This window comes from Myotis nattereri (genome assembly GCF_964212035.1).
Source record: "Myotis nattereri genome assembly, chromosome: X".
Taxonomy (NCBI): Eukaryota; Metazoa; Chordata; class Mammalia; order Chiroptera; family Vespertilionidae; genus Myotis; species Myotis nattereri.
Window position 1 is genome coordinate 2,826,332 of NC_138078.1, and position 21,452 is coordinate 2,847,783.

The window sequence follows — 21,452 nt, forward strand, 5'->3', positions numbered from 1 at the left end:
GGTCGATGCTCAACCACACCAGCTGGGCTGTAGCCAATCTTAATTGTGTCTTTCACAAATGTCCAGAAGTGGAACTGCCTGTTAGAAGGTCTGTACATTTTTTGATTGACTTTAGAGACAGAGAGAGAGGGCGAGAGCGAAACATTGATTTGCTGTTTCACTGACTGATGCATTCATTGGTTGATTCTTGCTTGTGCCCTGAGCAGGGATTGAGGCCGCAACCTTGGCCTATTGGGAAGACGCTCTAACCACTTAGCGAACCCTGCCAGGGTGAAAGTCTGAATATGTGACGGCTCTCAGTAAATGTTGCCCACGGACCCTTCGCCAGCCGAGCATGGGGGTCCCAAGTGTCTCCATTCTGGAATATGGCATCTCCCTCTCCAATATAGCGCCGCTCACCCCCGGGGGGCCGTTCAGGCCCTGGGTCCCACCCCATGACGCCCTCTATTGGTTTGCAGATCCCCTGGAAACAGCCATGGCCTTTTTTGTCAGCCCCAATTGCCAGGCAGCGAGTTTCGCCTTCAACATTCTGGGATGGATGTTCTCCATGATTTGCATGGGCCTGCCTGAGTGGCGGGTGTGGCACATGGAGAGCAGCTCCGCCCCGTCCCGGGGGCTGGCCTGCATTGGGATGTGGAAGGTCTGCGCTTACCAGTCCGCCAACCTCCACAGCAGAAAAATAGAGTGTCACCGCTACCGCTACAGTGACACCGACCTGCCGCTCGACATCCGCGTCGCTCAGAACCTGCTGCTGGCCGCCAGCCTCCTCGGGCTCCTGGGGAAGGCGCTCACGGTCACGGGCCTGCTGAGAGTGTACGCGGGACACCTGCAGAAGAACACCTCCTGCAATCTGTTCTGCGCTTCCGGAGTCCTGAGCATCATAGCGGGTGCATTTATCCTCACTGCTGTGATCTGGAACCACCACTCCGTGATGAATGAAGAGGGCATACACTTCCCGCCATCCTTCCACATCCCCTTCAGGCCGGACCGGCAGGAGATGGGCAGTGCCGTGCTTATGGCGGTTCTGGCTGCCTTCCTCATGCTGTTGAGTGGGATGCTGACCATCTCCTTCCAGCTGCCCCCCATCATCCGTGTGTACCCCGAGGTCTCGCAAGTGTGAGATTCCCGGTGGCACAGCTTTGGGAATCCATGAGAGCCGCTTATGGGGGTGCAGTGTTATCAGGATGCTCTATGAAATAGTTCCAAGGCAAAGGTCACTCTGGGCAGAAAGTGGCCATTGGCTTCTATGTCCAAATTGGGCTCATTGATTGGTTAAGGAACTTTCATTAAAAAAAATTCCAAAAAACCCCACTGTCTACCTGTCTTACTGAATCTGGATTTTAATTAGTATTGGGTAAATAATCAATGCTAGACACCTACTGTGTGGAAATGAGAGTTGCTGGGACTCTCCCAGCTCCCTCTCAAACGCCCACTAAAGACAGCCGGCCTGACCTTCCACGGCGTGGCCCTAACACCTCTCCACCACATGCAAGTCCCCACATGTGCAAGAGCAGAACAGCGGAAGGAATCCCCCTTCCACTATCAGACTCAACAGTTACCACGAAGTGGCCATATTCGCTTTCTCTCTCCTTCCTTCTCTTCTTTTCATCTATTTTTCTTTTTCCCAAGATCTTTAACGCAAACCCCAGACTTCACGTTCCTTCATCCCTATGCACTTCAAAATTATTCTCTAAAGAAAAGGACATTTCCGCCCTAACCATAGTATACCTTTAAAGTTAACTATTTCTTATGAACATCAAATACCAGAATTTTTAAATGCTTCAAAAGTAATTCTACACTTTTTTTTCTGTTCAGATTATTTATTCACTTGATTCTTAGATTCACTTGTTGATAGATGCATTTTTGTTGTTCATAATTAGTATCTTTACCTTTTTCTTCTTCTTCCTCTTCTTAAAGGATACCCTTCAGCACTTCATATAATACTGGTGTGGTGGTGATGAACTCCTTTAGCTTTTCCCTATCTGTGAAGCTCTTTATTTGACCTTCAATTCTGAATGATAGCTTTGCTGGATAAAGTAATCTTGGTTGTAGGTTCTTGGTATTCATCACTTTGAATATTTCTTGCCACTCCCTTCCGGCCTGCAAAGTCTCTGTTGAGAAATCAGCTGACTGTCGTATGGGTATTCCCTTGTAGGTAACTGAGTTTCCTTCTCCTGCTGCTTTTAAGATTCTCTCTTTGTCTTTTGCTCTTGGCTTTTTAATTATGATGTGTCTTGGTGTGGTCCTCTTTGGATTCCTTTTGTTTGGGGTTCTCTGCACTTCCTGGACTTGTAAGTCCATTTCTTTCACCAGGTAGAGGAAGTTTTCTGTCATTACTTCTTCATTAGGTTTTCAATATCTTGGTCTCTCTCATCCTCTGGCACCCCCATAATTCTGATGTTGGTATGCTTGAAGCTGTCCCAGAGGCTCCTTACACTATCCTCGTATTTTCAGATTCTTTTTTCATTTTGCTTTTCTGGTTGGGTGTTTTTTGCTTCTTCGCATTTCAAATCTTTGCCTTGATTCTTGCGCTCCTCTGGTCTGCTGTTGGGAGTCTGTATAATATTCGTTATTTCAGTCCGTGTATGCTTAATTTCTAGTTGGTTCTTTATTACAACATCGAGGGTCTCATTAGGTTTCTTGAGGATCTCAATAACTTTATCGGCGGCTTCTAGACAGTTCTTGAGAGACAAAAGTGTGGTTCTGAACTGAATATCCTCCATTGACAGTTTTGTCCTGTTTCTTTGTCTCCGCATTTTTTATGCTTTCTTGGTGCACCCCTAGTGGTCTTTGTGCGCAGTCTTGCTGTAGTTAAGCCTTGATTGTTGTAGTTAATACTAGGGGGATTTGACCTCCAGGCCAGCTGGCTGTGAGAATCAGCTGTGTCTGCAGTGGGAAAACTTCTGTCCTCTAGGGAGGTGCTAATCTAGCCTTTGGCTGAGGCTATTTGGCAAATGGCTCTGCGCAGGGCTTGGGCGGGGCGGGTCGCAAGGGATCAACAGGGCGGGTGGAGGGAGCAGTTATGGCTGCTCTCAGTCCCGTCCCCAGAGGCTCTGCCTCTCAGAGTCCCAGCAACCGCTGCAAACCTCGGAGAGAAAGCTGCCCTCACGTTCCGACTGATGCCAGACAGTCCCGCTTCTCCCGTTTGAGTCTGGGTCCCTAGAGAGTCGCCCAGAACTGGAGCTCAGGGCCTGAGCCTCCCTCCCGATTGAAAATGACAACTGCACCCTCAGCTACCAGCCCGCTCCGCGCGCACCTCCGCACCTTTGTATTTTCCACACTGCGCCTCCTCTGAGTCGCGTATGCTGTTCTCTTTCCTTCTAGTTGAAGAATTTCCCCTCAGCCAGTCTTCCTGTGGTTCTGGGCGATGTCCGTTCCGTCTTTTAGTTGTATTTGTGAAGTGGTTGTTCGAGGCAGCTAACTCCGGTGTTTACCTAAGCCGCCATCTTGGTTTTTTCAATCTCTTTTTGGGGAAGGATAATCTCCTTCAGTCACTTCCTTGTAGCTTGTCAGTGATTCTACACTTTTATTTCTTTACTAGGGGCCCGGTGCACGAAATTCGTGCACTGGGTGGGTGGGGGGGGGGAGTGTCCCTCAGCCCAGCCTGCCCCCTCTCACATACTGGGAGCCCTCAGACGTTGACCCCTATCACCCTCCGATTGCCTGATTGGCCCCTTGCCCAGGCCTGATGCCTCCGCCAGAGGTGTCAGGCTTGGACAGGGGACCCCCATCTCCCCCGATCACTCGCTCTGGCCCCCGGCCCAGGCCTGAGTCCTCTGGCCCAGGAATCATGCCTGGGCAGGGGACCCCCATCTCCCTCTGATCGCCTGCTCCACCCCCCGCCTAAGTCTGACGCCTCTGACCCAGGCTTCAGGCCTGGGCAAGGGGACCATCATATCCCCCCAATCCCCGGCTCCGCCCCCCACCCAGGCCTGATGCCTCGGCCAGAGGAGTTGACCCTCATCACCCTCCAATCACCAATCACCGGATTGGCCCCTTGACCAGGCCCAAGGCCTCCGGCAGAGGTGTCAGGCCTGGGCAGGGGACCCCCAGCTCCCCGCGGTTGCAGGCTCCGCCCCTGCCCAGGCCTAACACCTCTGGCCTAGGCGTCCAGCCCAGGCAGCGGGGACCTGCAGTGGCAGCGGGGGGCGCTGCGATCGTGGGCTTCGCTTTAGGCCCAGGCAAGGGACCCCTAGCTCCTGGGACTGCCAGCTTCGACCGTGCCCAGCTCCCATCGCTGGCTCCACCCCTACTTCCTGCTATCACTGGCCAGGGCGGCAAAGGTGCCTGATTCTCCGATCATGGCTGGGGGGCAGGGCAAAGGCGGCCCCAGGGCCGCCTTTGCCCTGCCCCCCAGCTCTTAGCTCCCCCCTGGGTTTCCGATCACTGTCAGTGGCAGGGGGCTTCTTCCTGCTTTCCCTTTCGCCTCCCTGCATTGTGCCTACATATGCAAATTAGCCGCCATCTTGTTGGCAGTTAACTGCCAATCTTAGTTGGCAGTTAATTTGCATATAGCCCTGATTAGCCAATGAAAACGGTATCGCCGTACGCCAATTACCATTTTTCTCTTTTATTAGTGTAGATTCTCATTGCATAAGATGTTCACTCTGCCTCTTTAGTCTTATTTTTTTAAGAGGGAGGAATTCTCTTTTAAAAATATTTTTTTTTCATTGATTTCAGAGTAGAAGGGAGAGGGAGAGATAGAAATATCGATGATGAGAGACAATCATCGATTGGCTTCCTCTTACGCATCCTCACTGGGATCAAGCCCCCAGTCAGGAGTCAAACCGTAACCGCATGGTTCCTAGGTCCACGCTCAACCACTGAGCCACACCAGCTAGGCTGAAATAGGCTTCTTCTCAAAGAATATTTAAGTCTCTGAGCACACAGTGCTTGAAAAAACAACCCTCCCTGGGGCATAAGTCTATCAGCAATATAAATCTGTGTTCCAAAGACATTGCCTGTGGACCCGAGAATGTTCAATGGAACCTTTGCCTCTGGACTTTGAATCCGATCTGTGGGCCATGAGTCTTCCCTCTACTCTCTGACGGAGCGAGTGTACAGTGGTGGAAGCCTTCTGTAGGAAATGTCCCTTCGCTGCCTGCCATGATGTGCACACCGTCCTTAGAACTGGGAGGAAGTCACAGCCTCTGCAATGAGTTAGAGACCCTGGCTCCCTTCCCAGGGGTTTGAAAGGGGCCTCTGCCTCCCCTGGGACGTTCAGGGCTGGCCTTGGGCCGAGTCTTACCCATTCTCCATGCAGGTCTGGGATGGCTGGGAAATGGCTGCTAGGGAAACACCTGTAGTCGGTCTCATTTTTTACAAAAATATATTTTCATTGATTTTACAAAGAGGAAGGGAGAGGGATAGAGAGTTAGAAACATCTATGAGAGAGGAACACTGATCAGTTGCCTCCTGCACGCTCCCTACTGGGGATCGAGCCTGCAACCAAGGTACATGCTCTTGATCAGAATCAACCCCGGGACCCTTCACTCCGGGGGGCGACGCTCTATCCACTGAGCCCGGTTTGAAAGAGGATGTGTGTTATTTAAGTGAGTCAACCCTCTGGTTATTTGAAAAGAGAAGCTCTTGGGAGACATGCTTCTGATGAGGACCCCGATACTGGAACCCGATACCCTGCGAAGGGCGGCGTACCTGCCTCCTGCTGGTCACGCGGGGGAATGACAGAACCGCTGGGGCTGAGGAAAGCAGTCTCTTGACCCCTCTTGGCCTTCAGTGTCTGCAGAGAGCAAGCGGACAGGTCATGAGGTTCAGACGCAGAAGGTGAGGCGGCCACCAGCGGGGTCTGCTCTGGGACAGCGGGGAAAGGAGTTCCAAGCCCTTGTCTATGGCTCTTTGGCAATGACTGTTTAAGGGACTCACTTTATTCTTTTTCACAGGACTAAGGCAAGAAAACGTGTCCTGCTCATTTCCCGAGTGTACAGCACTGAGAGGTTGCCTGAGGGCGGTGGCATTTCTCTCCTCCTTCTCCTCCCTGGGAATCCTGCAAGGTGCCCAGGAGCCAGAGGCTGCCCTGTGGCCTTTGGCTCGGGGCCAGCGTGGGACCGTGCCAGGCCTTTGCTGGGAACACCAGGCAGGGAGGAGTCCCTGATGACAGCACTGGCAGAGGGAGGCCAAGCAGAGGCAGCGCCTGGGTCACAGCGTGCCCTCTGAGACACCAGCAGAGGTGGTCACAGCGCCAGTCCTGCCCGGCAGCTGTGTTTCCTGCTCAGGAGTGGCTTTGCCCTTTCTCTTCCTCGTTCTCCCTGTTTGCCATCCCCCCCGTGGGCCCTTCCTTCTCCTCTCTGCCCACCGCCATTCCCGGGTCATGTGTCCCATGGAGACAGGAAATGTGCAACTGGAGGCAGAGTCGGGTGCCGGCCACATTTAAGGTAGAGGAGAGGGGGAGGGGAGGTAGAGGAGAGGGGGAGGGGAGGTAGAGGAGAGAGGGAGGGGAGGTAGAGGAGAGGGGGGGGGAGGGGAGCTCTGCAAGTGGAACAGAACCGAGGCTCCCTACAGGGCCCAGGTCAGCTTCCCCCACTGTCCTGGGCCGAGGACTGTTCAGGGAGGTCGCCCCTTGGCCTGGCCCTGGCTCCCATCAGGGCACACTTTCTCCCCATCATGGTGGCCCTTCCTCCAGGCTTTCTACTTAAGACTCTGATGAATGACAGTGACTATCTGGTCTAAGACCTCAAAAAAGACATTTCTATTGTAGAAAGACTTCAAGTGTTTTTTTAAAATATATTTTTACTAGAGGCCCGGTGCACGAAATTTGTGCAGGGGGTGGGGGTGGGGGCGCAGGGGTGGGTTTCTCAGCCTGACCTGCACCCTCTCCAATGGGTGGGGCCCTCAGGGTATGTCCTACTGACAGCTTAGGCCCAGTCCGTGTGGGTCTCTGCTGTCTGCAGTGCCGCTTGGCCGCTCCTGGGTAGCCGCGGTAACATCCAAGCAGGCCTGGCTCTCAGCGGCCGCTCCCGGGACGTAAGGACTCCAGCGGTGCTGAGAGGACTTGGCGCCACCATCTTGTGCCTCTGGGCGTCACCATCTTTGTGTTGGAGTGATGGTGAATTTGCATATTACTCTTTTATTAGGATTCTTTTCATAGAGAAAGGGAGAGGGAGAGAGAGAAACATCACTGATGACACAGAAAGATGGATCGGCTGCCTCCTCATGCCCCACACAGGGAATGGAGCCCACAACCCGGGCATGTGTCCGGACCGGGAATCAAACCGTGACCTCCTGGTTCCTAGTTACACACTCAACCACTGAGCCACATTTTTTTGAAACCTGCTTTTTACTTAACATTGGGAACTTCCCTCCCCCACCAATTATTCTTCAGCATAAGGTTGGATTTCTGGGTAATAGTCCACTGTAAGGACACAATGGTTTACTGACTGTGTTCTCTACATGGGGTGATAGGATGATTTCACTTGTCCCGTGGTACCTCAGGTATGAAGTCCATGCGGTGTGTTCCTGTGCGCATCCTTGCACACATGCCCACTTGCTGGAATAAGTTCCTTCTCACAGGAACTAAGGAGAGGTTCCTGCGGAACTTGACTCCCACATGAAATTTGGTCCTAAGTGTGGGCCGGCAGAAGCCCCCACCCCCATTGGCCTTTTGGCAGCTTCATTCCTCACAGCAGCCCCATCTGACATCTCCCCCTTAGCCGGCCAGCTTCTTCCAGTCAGTAGTGACCTCCACCTTCTACTCCATCTCGCTCACAATATCCTGGTTGTATTGTAAATCAGCGAGATAGATAGGAGACACCTGAATGAGCCAGTTAATTAGGAGTCTTTATTCGCGCAGACCCAGAGGGCTGTGTTTCCCAAATCTCTGAGCAAACACAAGGAGGAAGTTCTCTCTGTTTATACCTTTTTGAGCTCTTTGTCTGCAGATTTCACAGAGAGCTCTCTGTAGGTTATTGTTATGAGGTTACAAGTTTGTGACCTTGAATACATAATGAACTAACACTTGGCATAAGAATATGGGAATTCCTATCAATATTACTATTAGCCTGTTACGTCAGATGGCTAGCTTGCAAGGTCAGACACCTCAGTGTTTTATCTTTTTCTATTATTCAAACTAGAACAGTATTTTACAGAATAAGGGACTATCTAAAAATAACAGAGTTGACCTACAGAATAAGAGACTGTCTAAGAATAACAGAGTAGTTCAAACAGCAGTTTCAAACAGCAGCTTTCCAAAGGAGACAGTCCTATGCTTCACCGTCACCGGAGGTGCAGCGGGAAGGCCATTGCCTGCAGCTCAAGGGGCCTCCCTATCCTGCTGGCTATCACTGGGCTCTGATAGCAACCTCGCCCGTGCGGGGCCACTGCTGCTGACGCCGGCTCGGATGTGTTGTCATTGCTGTTTGTTTGTTTGTTTGTTTATTTGAATTCTCACCCGAGGTATTTTTCCATTGATTTTAGAGAGAGCGGAAGAGAGAGGGAAAGACAGAGAGAAACATTGATGTGAGAGAAACACATCAACTGGTTGCCTCCTGCAAGAGCCCCGACCAGGGCCCGGGCTGGGAGGAGCCTACAACCAAGGTACGTGCCCTTGACTGGAATCGAACCCAGGACCCTTCGGTCCGCAGGCCGACGCTCTATGCATTGAGGCACGCCGGCCGGTGTCATTGCTGTTTGCACGGTCATTTCATCCGGGAGGTGTGGGAGCGACCATTTCCGGGGGACGGGAGAGGGACTGGTTAGGACACCCGGCGGCTGTCAAGCAGACCTTCAGGACTCCATGGTCCGCACTGAGCGCTGCCCGCCCAGGAAGCGGGTAGGGAGGGTGCCTGATGAGGAACAGAGAAAGCCTGGTGGTCAGTGGGGATTGGATGCTGCCATGTGTTCCGCACCCGGCAACAGAACCCTGCTGGCCAGGACAACGGGGGTGGAATGTGGCCGTGGACTGGAGGCTGAGGAGAGGGCTTGGAGTCGTGTGCCAGGCCCTCGTGTGGCTGAGGCCCGTGTGGCTGGTCCCGCATAGCCAGGACCTGGCCTGAAGACGCCCAGAGGAGCCAGAGGACGCCCAGAGGAGCCAGAGGACACCCAGAGGAGCCCCGTGTGTGTCGGCAGCGCTGCCTGACCTGTTAGTCACCGTTCCTAGACACTCACTCCCTCGGAGACACATCCCTGGTCAGTGGGGCCCAGCCTGTTGGTTTTATTTCGTGGGGGTAAAGTGGGAATAACTCAACAATTATCATGTCACTGTCAGGATTGCCCAATGAGGAACACACAAGGACGAAAGGGGTGAGGGATCTTGGATGTATTGGATCACCTGAAGACCACATGGGCTCAGCCCCAAATGGTACCATCCCTAGCGACAGGCAGTCAGAGGGTTAAAGGACTCTAGGCTTTAAAGGGTCCATATCCTGGGAAGGCCCAGACGAGAAAGATAATGGTCTTACCAGTGCGATGTGGCCTTACCAGTGCGATGTGGCCTTACCAGTGTGATGTGGCCTTACCAGTGGGATGTGGTCTTAGCAGTGGGATGCGGTCTAAGCGGGAGGGAAGGCCTGTTGTGAAGTGCCCTACAGGGCAGATCCCAGGGGACAGGTATCAACCAATGATTTGATCAGACGGAACAGTCACCTTTTTTATGCGTACAGTGCAGTGTCACTAGGGACCTTCACAATGTTGTGCTACCGTCACCACCATCATCTCCAGAACTTTTTCGCCTCCCCAAACGGAAACTCTGTGCCATTGACCACTACATCCCCTCTGCTCCCCAGCCCCTGGCTCCCACAGTGGCTTTCTGTCGCTGAGTGTGGCTGGTCTAGGGGCCACATGGAGGTGAAATGATGCAGGTTTGTCTTTGTGTTGCTGGCTCGTTTCACTCGGTAGAATGTCCTCAAGGCTGGATGATATCCCACGGTATGGGCGGCCTACATGCTGACTGTGCACTCACCCATGATGAACGTTGGGGTGCTTCCACCTCCTGGCTGTGGTGAAGAACGCTGCTATGAACATGGGGGCGCAACTATCTGCTAGTGTCCCTCCTTTACCCTTGGTCGGGGAATTAATCCGGAGCTGGCATTGCTGACTCTTGGCTGCATGAAAAAAAATATATTTTTATTAATTACAGAGAGAAAGGGAGAGAGAGATAGAAACCTCAATGATGAGAGAGAATCATGGATCTGCTGCCTCCTGCACACCCCACACTGGGGATCAAGCCCACACCGGGGCGTGTGCCCTGACTGGAAATGGAAACCCTGACCTCCTGGTTCATAGGTCGATGCTCAACCACACCAGCTGGGCTGTAGCCAATCTTAATTGCGTCTTTCACAAATGTCCAGAAGTGGAACTGCCTGTTAGAAGGTCTGTACATTTTTTGATTGACTTTAGAGAAAGAGAGAGTGGGCGAGAGAGAAACATCGATATGCTGTTCCACTGACTGATGCATTCATTGGTTGATTCTTGCATGTGCCCTGAGCAGGGATTGAGGCCGCAACCTTGGCCTATTGGGAAGACGCTCTAACCACTTAGCGAACCCTGCCATGGTGAAAGTCGGAATATTTTAAGCTTTAAGTAAATGTTGCCCAAGGATCCTTCGCCAGCTGAGCATGGGGGTCCCAAGTGTCTCCATTCTGGAATATGGCATCTCCCTCTCCAACATAGCGCCGCTCACCCCCGGGGGGCCATTCAGGTCGTGGGTCCCACCTCATGACGCCCTCTATTGGTTTGCAGATCCCCTGGAAACAGCCATGGCCTTTTTTGTCAGCCCCAATTGCCAGGCAGCGAGTTTCGCCTTCAACATTCTGGGATGGATGTTCTCCATGATTTGCATGGGCCTGCCCGAGTGGCGGGTGTGGCACATGGAGAGCAGCTCCGCCCCGTCCCGGGAGCTGGCCTGCATTGGGATGTGGAAGGTCTGCGCTTACCAGTCCGCCAACCTCCACAGCAGAAATATAGAGTGTCACCGCTACCGCTACAGTGACACCGACCTGCCGCTCGACATCCGCGTCGCTCAGAACCTGCTGCTGGCCGCCAGCCTCCTCGGGCTCCTGGGGAAGGCGCTCACGGTCACGGGCCTGCTGAGAGTGTACGCGGGACACCTGCAGAAGAACACCTCCTGCAATCTGTTCTGCGCTTCCGGAGTCCTGAGCATCATAGCGGGTGCATTTATCCTCACTGCTGTGATCTGGAACCACCACTCCGTGATGAATGAAGAGGGCATACGCTTCCCGCCATCCTTCCACATCCCCTTCAGGCCGGACCGGCAGGAGATGGGCAGTGCCGTGCTTATGGCGGTTTTGGCTGCCTTCCTCATGCTGTTGAGTGGGATGCTGACCATCTCCTTCCAGCTGCCCCCCATCATCCGTGTGTACCCCGAGGTCTCGCAAGTGTGAGATTCCCGGTTGCCCAGCTTTGGGAATCCATGAGAGCCGCTTATGGGGGTGCAGTGTTATCAGGATGCTCTATGAAATAGTTCCAAGGCAAAGGTCATTCTGGGCAGAAAGTGGCCATTGGCTTCTATGTCCAAATTGGGCTCATTGATTGGTTAAGGAACTTTCATTAAAAAAAATTCCAAAAAACCCTACTGTCTACCTGTCTTACTGAATCTGGATTTTAATTAGTATTGGGTAAATAATCAATGCTAGACACCTACTGTGTGGAAACGAGAGTTGCTGGGACTCTCACAGCTCCCTCTCAAACGCCCACTAAAGACAACCGGCCTGACCTTCCATGGCGTGGCCCTAACACCTCTCCGCCACATGCAAGTCCCCACATGTGCAAGAGCAGAACAGCGGAAGGAATCCCCCTTCCACTACCAGACTCAACAGTTACCACGAAGTGGCCATATTCGCTTTCTCTCTCCTTCCTTTTCTTCTTTTCATCTATTTTTCTTTTTCCGAAGATCTTTAACGCAAACCCCAGACTTCACATTCCTTCATCCCTATGCACTTCAAAATTATTCTCTAAAGAAAAGGACATTTCCGCCCTAACCATAGTATACCTTTAAAGTTAACTATTTCTTATGAATATCAAATGCCAGAATTTTTATTTTTTTTTTATTTTTTTCCTGTCAATTTTTTATTCATTTATTTTTGTTTCTTAATTAAATCTTTATTGTTCAGATTATTACATTTGTTCTTCTTTTTTTCCCCCATAACTCCCCTCCTCCCAGTTCCCGCCCCACCCTCCGCCCTCACTCCCCAACCACTGTCCTCATCCATAGTTGCACGATTTTTGTCCAGTCTCTTCCCGCATCTCCCACACCTCTTTCCCACCCAAGAATAGTCAGTCCATTCCCTTTCTATGTCCCTGATTCTATTATGATCACCAGATTATTTATTCACTTGATTTTTAGGTTCACTTGTTGATAGATGCATGTTTGTTGTTCATGATTTGTATCTTTACCTTTTTCTTCTTCTTCCTCTTCTTAAAGGATACCTTTCAGCATTTCATATAATCCTGGTTTGGGGGTGATGAACTCCTTTAGCTTTTCCTTATCTGTGAAGCTCTTTATCTGACCTTCAGTTCTGAATGATAGCTTTGCTGGATAAAGTAATCTTGGTTGTAGGTTCTTGGCATTCATCACTTTGAATATTTCTTGCCACTCCCTTCTGGCCTGCAAAGTTTCTGTTGAGAAATCAGCTGACAGTCGTATGGGTATTCCCTTGTAGGTAACTGAGTTTCTTTCTCTTGCTGCTCTTAAGAGTCTCTCTTTGTCTTTTGCTCTTGGCATTTTATTTTATTTTATTTATTTATTTATTTATTTATTTATTTGGCATTTTAATTATGATGTGTCTTGGTGTGGTCCTCTTTGGATTCCTTTTGTTTGGGGTTCTCCATGCTTCCTGGACTTGTAAGTCTATTTCTTTTACCAGGTAGGGGAAGTTTTCTGTCATTATTTCTTCAAATAGGTTTTCAATATCTTGCTCTCTCTCGTCTTCTGGCACCCCTATAATTCTGATGTTGGTACGCTTGAAGCTGTCCCAGAGGCTCCTTACACTATCTTCATATTTTTGGATTCTATTTTCATTTTGCTTTTCCGGTTGGGTGTTTTCAGCTTCTTCGCATTTCAAATCTTTGCCTTGATTGTTGTGGTCCTCTGGTCTGCTGTTGGGAGTCTGTATAATATTCATTATTTCAGTCCGTGTATGCTTAATTTCTAGTTGGTTCTTTATCATAACATCGAGGGTTTCATTCGATTTGTTGCGGATCTCATTAAGTTTATCAGCGGCTTCTAGACAGTTCTTGAGAGACCTTAAAAGTGTGGTTCTGAACTGAATATCCTCCATTGACAGTTTTGTCCTGTTTCTTTGTCTCCGCATTTTTGTGTGCTTTCTTGGTGCAGCCCCTAGTGGTCTTTGTGCGCAGTCTTGTTGTAGTTAAGCCTTGATTGTTGTAGTTAATACTAGGGGGATTTGACCTCCAGGCCAGCTGGCTGTGAGAATCAGCTGTGTCTGCAGTGGGAAAACTTCTGTCCTCTAGGGAGGTGCTAATCTAGCCTTTGGCTGAGGCTATTTGGCAAATGGCTCTGCGCAGGGCTTGGGCGGGGCGGGTCGCAAGGGATCAACAGGGCGGGTGGAGGGAGCAGTTATGGCTGCTCTCAGTCCCGTCCCCAGAGGCTCTGCCTCTCAGAGTCCCAGCAACCGCTGCAAACCTCGGAGAGAAAGCTGCCTTCGAGTTCCGACTGAAGCCAGACAGTCCCGCTTCTCCCCTTTGAGTCTGGGTCCCTAGAGACTCGCCCGGATCTGGAGCTCAGAATCTGAGACTCCCTCCCGATTGAAAGCACCAACCGCACCCCCCTCGCCAGCCCGCTCGGTGCGCACTAGGTACCTGAGTATTTCACTTCAACACTGCGCCTCCTCTGAGTCTGGGTATGATATTCTCTTTCCTCCTAGTTGTAGAATTTCCACTCAGCCAGCCTTCCTGTGGTTCTGGATGACGTCCGTTTCGTCTTTTAGGTGTGCTTTGATTTGGTTGTTAAAGGCAGCAATCTCCGGCGTTAACCTATGCCGCCATCTTGGTTCTCTCCATCAAATGCCGGAATTTTTAAATGCTTCAAAAGTAATTCTACACTTTTATTTATTATTCTCATTGCATAAGGTGTTCGCTCTGCCTCTTAAGTCTCAATTATTTTTTTAAGAGGGAGGAATTCTCTTTTAAAAAAATATTTTTTTCATTGATTTCAGAGTAGAAGGGAGAGGGAGAGATATAAATATCGATGATGAGAGACAGTCAGGAATCAAACCCTAACCGCCTTGTTCCTAGGGTCCACGCTCAACCACTGAGCCACGCCAGCTAGGCTGAAATAAGCTTCTTCTCAAAGAATATTTAAGTCTCTGAGCACACAGTGCTTGAAAAAAAAACCCTCCCCTGGGGCATGAGTCTATCAGCTATTTAAATCTGTGTTCTAAAGACATTGCCTGTGGACCCGAGAATGTTCAATGGAAAATTGCCCCTGGACTTTGAATCCAATCTGTGGGCCATGAGTCTTCCCTCTTCCCTCTGACGGAGCGAGTGTACAGTGGTGGAAGCCTTCTGTAGGAAATGTCCCTTCGCTGCCTGTCATGATGTGCACACCGTCCTTAGAACTGGGAGGAAGTCACAGCCTCTGCAATGAGTTAGAGACCCTGGCTCCCTTCCCAGGGGTTTGAAAGGTGCCTCTGCCTCCCCTGGGACGATCAGGGCTGGCCTTGGGCCGAGTCTTACCCATTCTCCATGCAGGTCTGGGGTGGCTGGGAAATGGCTGCTAGGGAAACACCTATGGTCGGTCTCATTTTTTACAAAAATATATTTTCATTGATTTTACAGAGAGGAAGGGAGAGGGATAGAGAGTTAGAAACATCTATGAGAGAGAAGCACTGATCAGGTGCCTCCTGCACGCTCCCTACTGGGGATCCAGCATGAAACCAAGGTTCATGCCCTTGACCAGAACCTAACCCGGGACCTTTCACTCCAGGGAGCAACGCTCTATCCACTGAGCCCGGTTTGAAAGAGGATGTGTGTTATTTAAGTGAGTCAACCCTCTGGTTATTTGAAAAGAGAAGTTCTTGGGATACATAGTTCTGATGAGGACCCCAATATTGGAACCCGATACCCTCCGGAGGGCGGCTTGCCTGCCTCTTGCTGGTCACGCGGGGGAATGACAGAACCGCTGGGGCTGAGGAAAGGGGTCTCTTGACCCCTCTTGGCCTTCAGTGTCTGCAGAGAGCAAGTGGACAGGTCATGAGGTTCAGACGCAGAAGGTGAGGCGGCCACCAGCGGGGTCTGCTCTGGTTCAGTGGGGAAAGGGGTTCCAAGCCCCTGTCTATGGCTCTTTGGCAATGACTGTTTAAGGGACGCACTGTATTATTTTTCACAGGAATAAGGCAAGAGAACGTGTCCTGCTCATTTCCCGAGGGTGCAGCACTGAGAGGGCGCCTGAGGGCGGTGGCATTTCTCTCCTCCTTCTCCTCCCTGGGAATCCTGCAAGGTGCCCAGGAGCCAGAGGCTGCCCTGTGGCCTTTGGCTCGGTGCCAGCATGGGACCGTGCCAGGCCCTTTGCTGGGGACACCAGGCAGGGAGGAGTCCCTGATGACAGCACTGGCGGAGGGAGGCCGAGCAGAGGCAGCGCCTGGGTCACAGCGTGCACTCTGAGACACCAGCAGAGGTGGTCACAGCGCCAGTCCCGCCCTGCGAGCTGTGTTTCCTGCTCAGGAGTGGCTTTGCCCTTTCTCTTCCTCGTTCTCCCTGTTTGCCATCCCCCCGTGGGCCCTTCCTCCTCCTCCCTGCCCACCGCCATTCCCGGGTCATGTGTCCCATGGAGACAGGAAATGTGCAACTGGAGGCAGAGTCGGGTGCCGGCCACATTTAAGGTAGAGGAGAGGGGAGGGGAGGTAGAGGAGAGGGGAGGGGAGGTAGAGGTGAGCGGGAGGGGAGGTAGAGGAGAGGGGGAGGGGAGGGGAGCTCTGCAAGTGGAACAGAACAGAAGCTCCCAACAGGACCCAGGTCAGCTTCCCCCACTGTCCTGGGCCGAGGACTGTTCAGGGAGGTCGCCCCTTGGCCTGGCCCTGACTCCCATCAGGGCACACTTTCTCCCCATCATGGTGGCCCTTCCTCCAGGCTTTCTACTTAAGACTCTGATGAATTACAGTGACTATCTTGTCTAAGACCTCAAAAAAGACATTTCTATTGTAGAAAGACTTCAAGTGTTTTTTTAAAATATATTTTTACTAGAGGCCCAGTGCACAAAATTTGTGCAGGGGGTGGGGGTGGGGGCACAGGGGTGGGTTTCTCAGCGTGGCCTGCACCCTCTCCAATGCGTGGGGCCCTCAGGGTATGTCCTACTGACAGCTTAGGCCCAGTCCGTGTGGGTCTCTGCTGTCTGCAGTGCCGCTTGGCCGATCCTGTGTAGCCGCAGTAACATCCAAGCATGCCAGGCTCTCAGCGGCTGCTCCCGGGACATAAGGACTCCAGCGGTGCTGAGAGGACTGGGCGCCGCCATCTTGTGGCTCTGGGCGTCACCATCTTTGTGTTGGAGTGATGGTGAATTTGCATATTACTCTTTTATTAGGATTCTTTTCAGAGAGAAAGGGAGAGGGAGAGAGAGAAACATCACTGATGACACAGAATGATGGATCGGCTGCCTCCTGCATGCCCCACACTGGGAATGGAGCCCACAACCCGGGCATGTGTCCAGACCGGGAATCAAACCGTGACCTCCTGGTTCCTAGTTACACACTCAACCACTGAGCCACATTTTTTTGAAACCTGCTTTTTACTTAACGTTGGGAACTTCCCTCCCCCACCAATTATTCTTCAGCTTAAGGTTGGCTTTCTGGGTAATAGTCCACTGTAAGGACACAATGGTTTACTGACTGTGTTCTCTACGTGGGGTGATAGGATGATTTCACTTGTCCCGTGGTACCTCAGGAATGAAGTCCATGCGGTGTGTTCCTGTGCGCATCCTTGCACACAGGCCCACTTGCTGGAATAAGTTCCTTCTCACAGGAACTAAGCAGAGGTTCCTGCGGAACTTGACTCCCACATGAAATTTGGTCCTAAGTGTGGGCCGGCAGAAGCCCCCACCCCCATTGGCCTTTTGGCAGCTTCATTCCTCACAGCAGCCCCATCTGACATCTCCCCCTTAGCCGGCCAGCTTCTTCCAGTCAGTAGTGACCTCCACCTTCTACTCCATCTCGCTCACAATATCCTGGTTGTATTGTAAATCAGCGCTATAGATAGGAGACACCTGAATGAGCCAGTTAATTAGGAGTCTTTATTCGCGCAGACCCAGAGGGCTGTGTTTCCCAAATCTCTGAGCAAACACAAGGAGGAAGTTCGCTCTGTTTATACCTTTTTGAGCTCTTTGTCTGCAGATTTCACAGAGAGCTCTCTGTAGGTTATTGTTATGAGGTTACAAGTTTGTGACCTTGAATACATAATGAACTAACACTTGGCATAAGAATATGGGAATTCCTATCAATATTACTATTAGCCTGTTACGTCAGATGGCTAGCTTGCAAGGTCAGACACCTCAGTGTTTTATCTTTTTCTATTATTCAAACTAGAACAGTTACTTTACAGAATAAGGGACTATCTAAAAATAACAGAGTTGACCTACAGAATAAGAGACTGTCTAAGAATAACAGAGTAGTTCAAACAGCAGTTTCAAACAGCAGCTTTCCAAAGGAGACAGTCCTATGCTTCACCGTCACCGGAGGTGCAGCGGGAAGGCCATTGCCTGCAGCTCCAGGGGCCTCCCTATCCTGCTGGCTATCACTGGGCTTGATAGCAACCTCGCCCGTGCGGGGCCACTGCTGCTGACGCCGGCTCGGATGTGTTGTCATTGCTGTTTGTTTGTTTGTTTGTTTGAATTCTCACTCGAGGTATTTTTCCATTGATTTTTTAGAGAGAGCTGAAGAGAGAGGGAAAGACAGAGAGAAACATTGATGTGAGAGAAACACATCTACTGGTTGCCTCCTGCAAGAGCCCCGACCAGGGCCCGGGCTGGGAGGAGCCTACAACCAAGGTGTGTGCCCTTGACTGGAATCGAACCCAGGACCCTTCGGTCCGCAGGCCGACGCTCTATGCATTGAGGCACGCCGGCCGGTGTCATTGCTGTTTGCACGGTCATTTCATCCGGGAGCTGTGGGAGAGACCATTTCCGGGGGACGGGAGAGGGAGTGGTTAGGACACCCGGCCGCTGTCAAGCAGACCTTGAGGACTCCATGGTCCGCAGTGAGCGGCTCCCGCCCAGGAAGCGGGTAGGGAGGGTGCCTGATGAGGAACAGAGAAAGCCTGGTGGTCAGTGGGGATTGGATGCTGCCATGTGTTCCGCACCCGGCAACAGAACCCTGCTGGCCAGGACAACGGGGGTGGAATGTGGCCGTGGACTGGAGGCTGAGGAGAGGGCTTGGAGTCGTGTGCCAGGCCCTCGTGTGGCTGAGGCCCGTGTGGCTGGTCCCGCATAGCCAGGAGCCGGCCAGAGGACGCCCAGAGGAGCCAGAGGACTCCCAGAGGAGCCCCGTGTGTGTCGGCAGCGCTGCCTGACCTGTTAGTCACCGTTCCTAGACACTCACTCCCTCGGAGACACATCCCTGGTCAGTGGGGCCCAGCCTGTCGGTTTTATTTAATGGGGGTAAAGTGGGAATAACTCAACAATTATCATGTCACTGTCAGGATTGCCCAATGAGGAACACACAAGGCCAAAAGGGGTGAGGGATCTTGAATGTATTGGGTCACCTGGAGACCACATGGGCTGAGCTCCAAATGGCACCATCCCTAGTGACAGGCAGTCAGAGGGTTAAAGGACTCTAGGCTTTAAAGGGTCCATGTCCTGGGAAGGCCCAGACGAGAAAGATAATGGTCTTACCAGTGGGATGTGGTCTTACAAGTGGGATGTGGTCTAAGCGGCAGGGAAGGCCTGTTGTGAAGTGTCCTACAGGGCAGATCCCAGGGGACAGGTATCAACCAATGATTTGATCAGACTGAACAGTCACCTTTTTTAAGCGTACAGTGCGGTGTCAGTAGGGACCTTCACAATGTTGTGCTACCGTCACCACCATCATCTCCAGAACTTTTTCGCCTCCCCAAACGGAAACTGTGCCATTGACCACTACATCCCCTCTGCTCCCCAGCCCCTGGCTCCCACAGTGGCTTTCTGTCGCTGTGTGGCTGCTCTAGGGGCCACATAGAGGTGAAATGATGCAGGTTTGTCTTTGTGTTGCTGGCTCGTTTCACTCGGTAGAATGTCCTCAAGGCTGGATGATATCCCACGGTATGGGCGGCCCACATGCTGACTGTGCACTCACCCATGATGAACGTTGGGGTGTTTCCACCTCCTGGCTGTGGTGAAGAACGCTGCTATGAACATGGGGGTGCAACTATCTGCTTGCGCCCCTGCTTTCCCTTCTTTCGGGTATAAATCCAGAAGTGGCATTGCTGACTCTTGGGAGCAGGCAAAAATATATATTTTCATTGATTTCAGAGAGGAAGGGGGAGGGAGAGATAGAAACCTCAATGATGAGAGAGAATCATGGATCTGCTGCCACCTGCACACCCCACACTGGGGATCAACCCCACAACCCGGGCATGTGCCCTGACTAGGAATCGAACCCTGACCTGATTCATAGGTTGACCCTCAACCACTCTGGCTGGGCTGTAGCCAATCTTAATTGTGTCTTTCAACAAATGTCCAGAAGTGGAACTGCCTGTTAGAAAGTCTGTACATATTTTGATTGACTTTAGAGACAGAGAGAGAGGGCGAGAGAGAAACATCGATTTGCTGTTCCACTGACCGATGCATTCATTGGTTGATTCTTGTATGTGCCCTGAGCAGGGATTGAGGCCGCAACCTTGGCCTATTGGGAAGACTCTCTAACCCAGCGGTTCTCAACCTGTGGGTCGCGACCCCTTTGGCGGTCGGATGACCCTTTCACAGGGGTCGCCTAAGACCATCCTGCATATCAGATATTTTCATTACGATTCATAACAGTAGCAACATGAAAGTTAGGAAGTAGCAACGACAATAATTTTATAGTTGGGTCACAACATGAGGAACTGTATTTAATGGGCCAGAAGGTTGAGAACCACTGGCCCTTTAAATACAGATGAGAGTCTAACCACTTAGCAACCCTGCAAGGGTGAAAGTCTGAATATTAGAAGGCTTTCAGTAAATGTTGCCCAAGGACCCTTTGCCAGCCGAGTATGGGGGTCAAGTGTCTCCATTCTGGCATATGGCATCTCCCTCTCCAACATAGCGCCGCTCACCCCCGGGGGGCCGTTCAGGCCGTGGGTCCCACCCCATGACGCCCTCTATTGGTTTGCAGATCCCCTGGAAACAGCCATGGCCTTTTTTGTCAGCCCCAATTGCCAGGCAGCGAGTTTCGCCTTCAACATTCTGGGATGGATGTTCTCCATGATTTGCATGGGCCTGCCTGAGTGGCGGGTGTGGCACATGGAGAGCAGCTCCGCCCCGTCCCAGGGGCTGGCCTGCATTGGGATGTGGAAGGTCTGCGCTTACCAGTCCGCCAACCTCCACAGCAGAAAAATAGAGTGTCACCGCTACCGCTACAGTGACACCGACCTGCCGCTCGACATCCGCGTCGCTCAGAACCTGCTGCTGGCCGCCAGCCTCCTCGGGCTCCTGGGGAAGGCGCTCACGGTCACGGGCCTGCTGAGAGTGTACGCGGGACACCTGCAGAAGAACACCTCCTGCAATCTGTTCTGCGCTTCCGGAGTCCTGAGCATCATAGCGGGTGCATTTATCCTCACTGCTGTGATCTGGAACCACCACTCCGTGATGAATGAAGAGGGCATACACTTCCCGCCCTCCTTCCACATCCCCTTCAGGCCGGACCGGCAGGAGATGGGCAGTGCCGTGCCTATGGCGGTTCTGGCTGCCTTCCTCATGCTGTTGAGTGGGATGCTGACCATCTCCTTCCAGCTGCCCCCCAACATCCGTGTGTGCCCCAAAGTCTCACAAGTGTGAAATTCCCGGTGGCACAGCTTTGGGAATCCATGTGATCCGCTTATGGGGGTGCAGTGTTATCAGGATGCTCTATGAAATAGTTCCAAGGCAAAGGTCATTCTGGGCAGAAAGTGGCCATTGGCTTCTATGTCCAAATTGGGCTCATTGATTGGTTAAGGAACTTTCATTAAAAAAATTCCAAAAAACCCCACTGTCTACCTGTCTTACTGAATCTGGATTTTAATTTGTATTGGGTAAATAATCAATGCTAGACACCTACTGTGTGGAAATGAGAGTTGCTGGGACTCTCCCAGCTCCCTCTCAAACGCCCACTAAAAACAACCGGCCTGACCTTCCACGGCATGGCCCTAACATCTCTCCGCCACATTCAAGTCCCCACATGTGCAAGAGCAGAACAGCGGAAGGAATCCCCCTTCCACTACCCGACTCAACAGTTACCGCGAAGTGTCCATATTCGCTTTCTCTCTCCTTCCTTCTCTTCTTTTCATCTATTTTTCTTTTTCCGAAGATCTTTAACACAAAC

At 51.7% G+C, this 21,452-nt stretch overlaps 3 protein-coding genes across 3 annotated transcripts; all 3 read left to right on the forward strand.

The window, feature by feature from the left end:
• Positions 1 to 475: 475 nt before the first annotated feature.
• LOC308511495 (claudin-34-like) lies at positions 476 to 1,120 on the forward strand (the record flags this gene model as incomplete). The annotated part of the gene is made up of 1 exon (XM_081081539.1): positions 476 to 1,120. The coding sequence occupies one exon, from the start codon at positions 476 to 478 to the stop codon at positions 1,118 to 1,120; it is 645 nt and encodes a 214-aa protein (XP_080937665.1).
• Positions 1,121 to 10,709: 9,589 nt separating this feature from the next.
• On the forward strand, positions 10,710 to 11,354 carry LOC308512043 (claudin-34-like; the record flags this gene model as incomplete). The annotated part of the gene is made up of 1 exon (XM_081081844.1): positions 10,710 to 11,354. One exon carries the CDS (start codon positions 10,710 to 10,712, stop codon positions 11,352 to 11,354), a length of 645 nt encoding a protein of 214 aa, XP_080937970.1.
• Positions 11,355 to 20,284: 8,930 nt separating this feature from the next.
• Positions 20,285 to 20,929, forward strand: LOC308536207 (claudin-34-like; the record flags this gene model as incomplete). Its single annotated transcript, XM_081115290.1, has 1 exon — positions 20,285 to 20,929. The coding sequence occupies one exon, from the start codon at positions 20,285 to 20,287 to the stop codon at positions 20,927 to 20,929; it is 645 nt and encodes a 214-aa protein (XP_080971416.1).
• Positions 20,930 to 21,452: the final 523 nt, after the last annotated feature.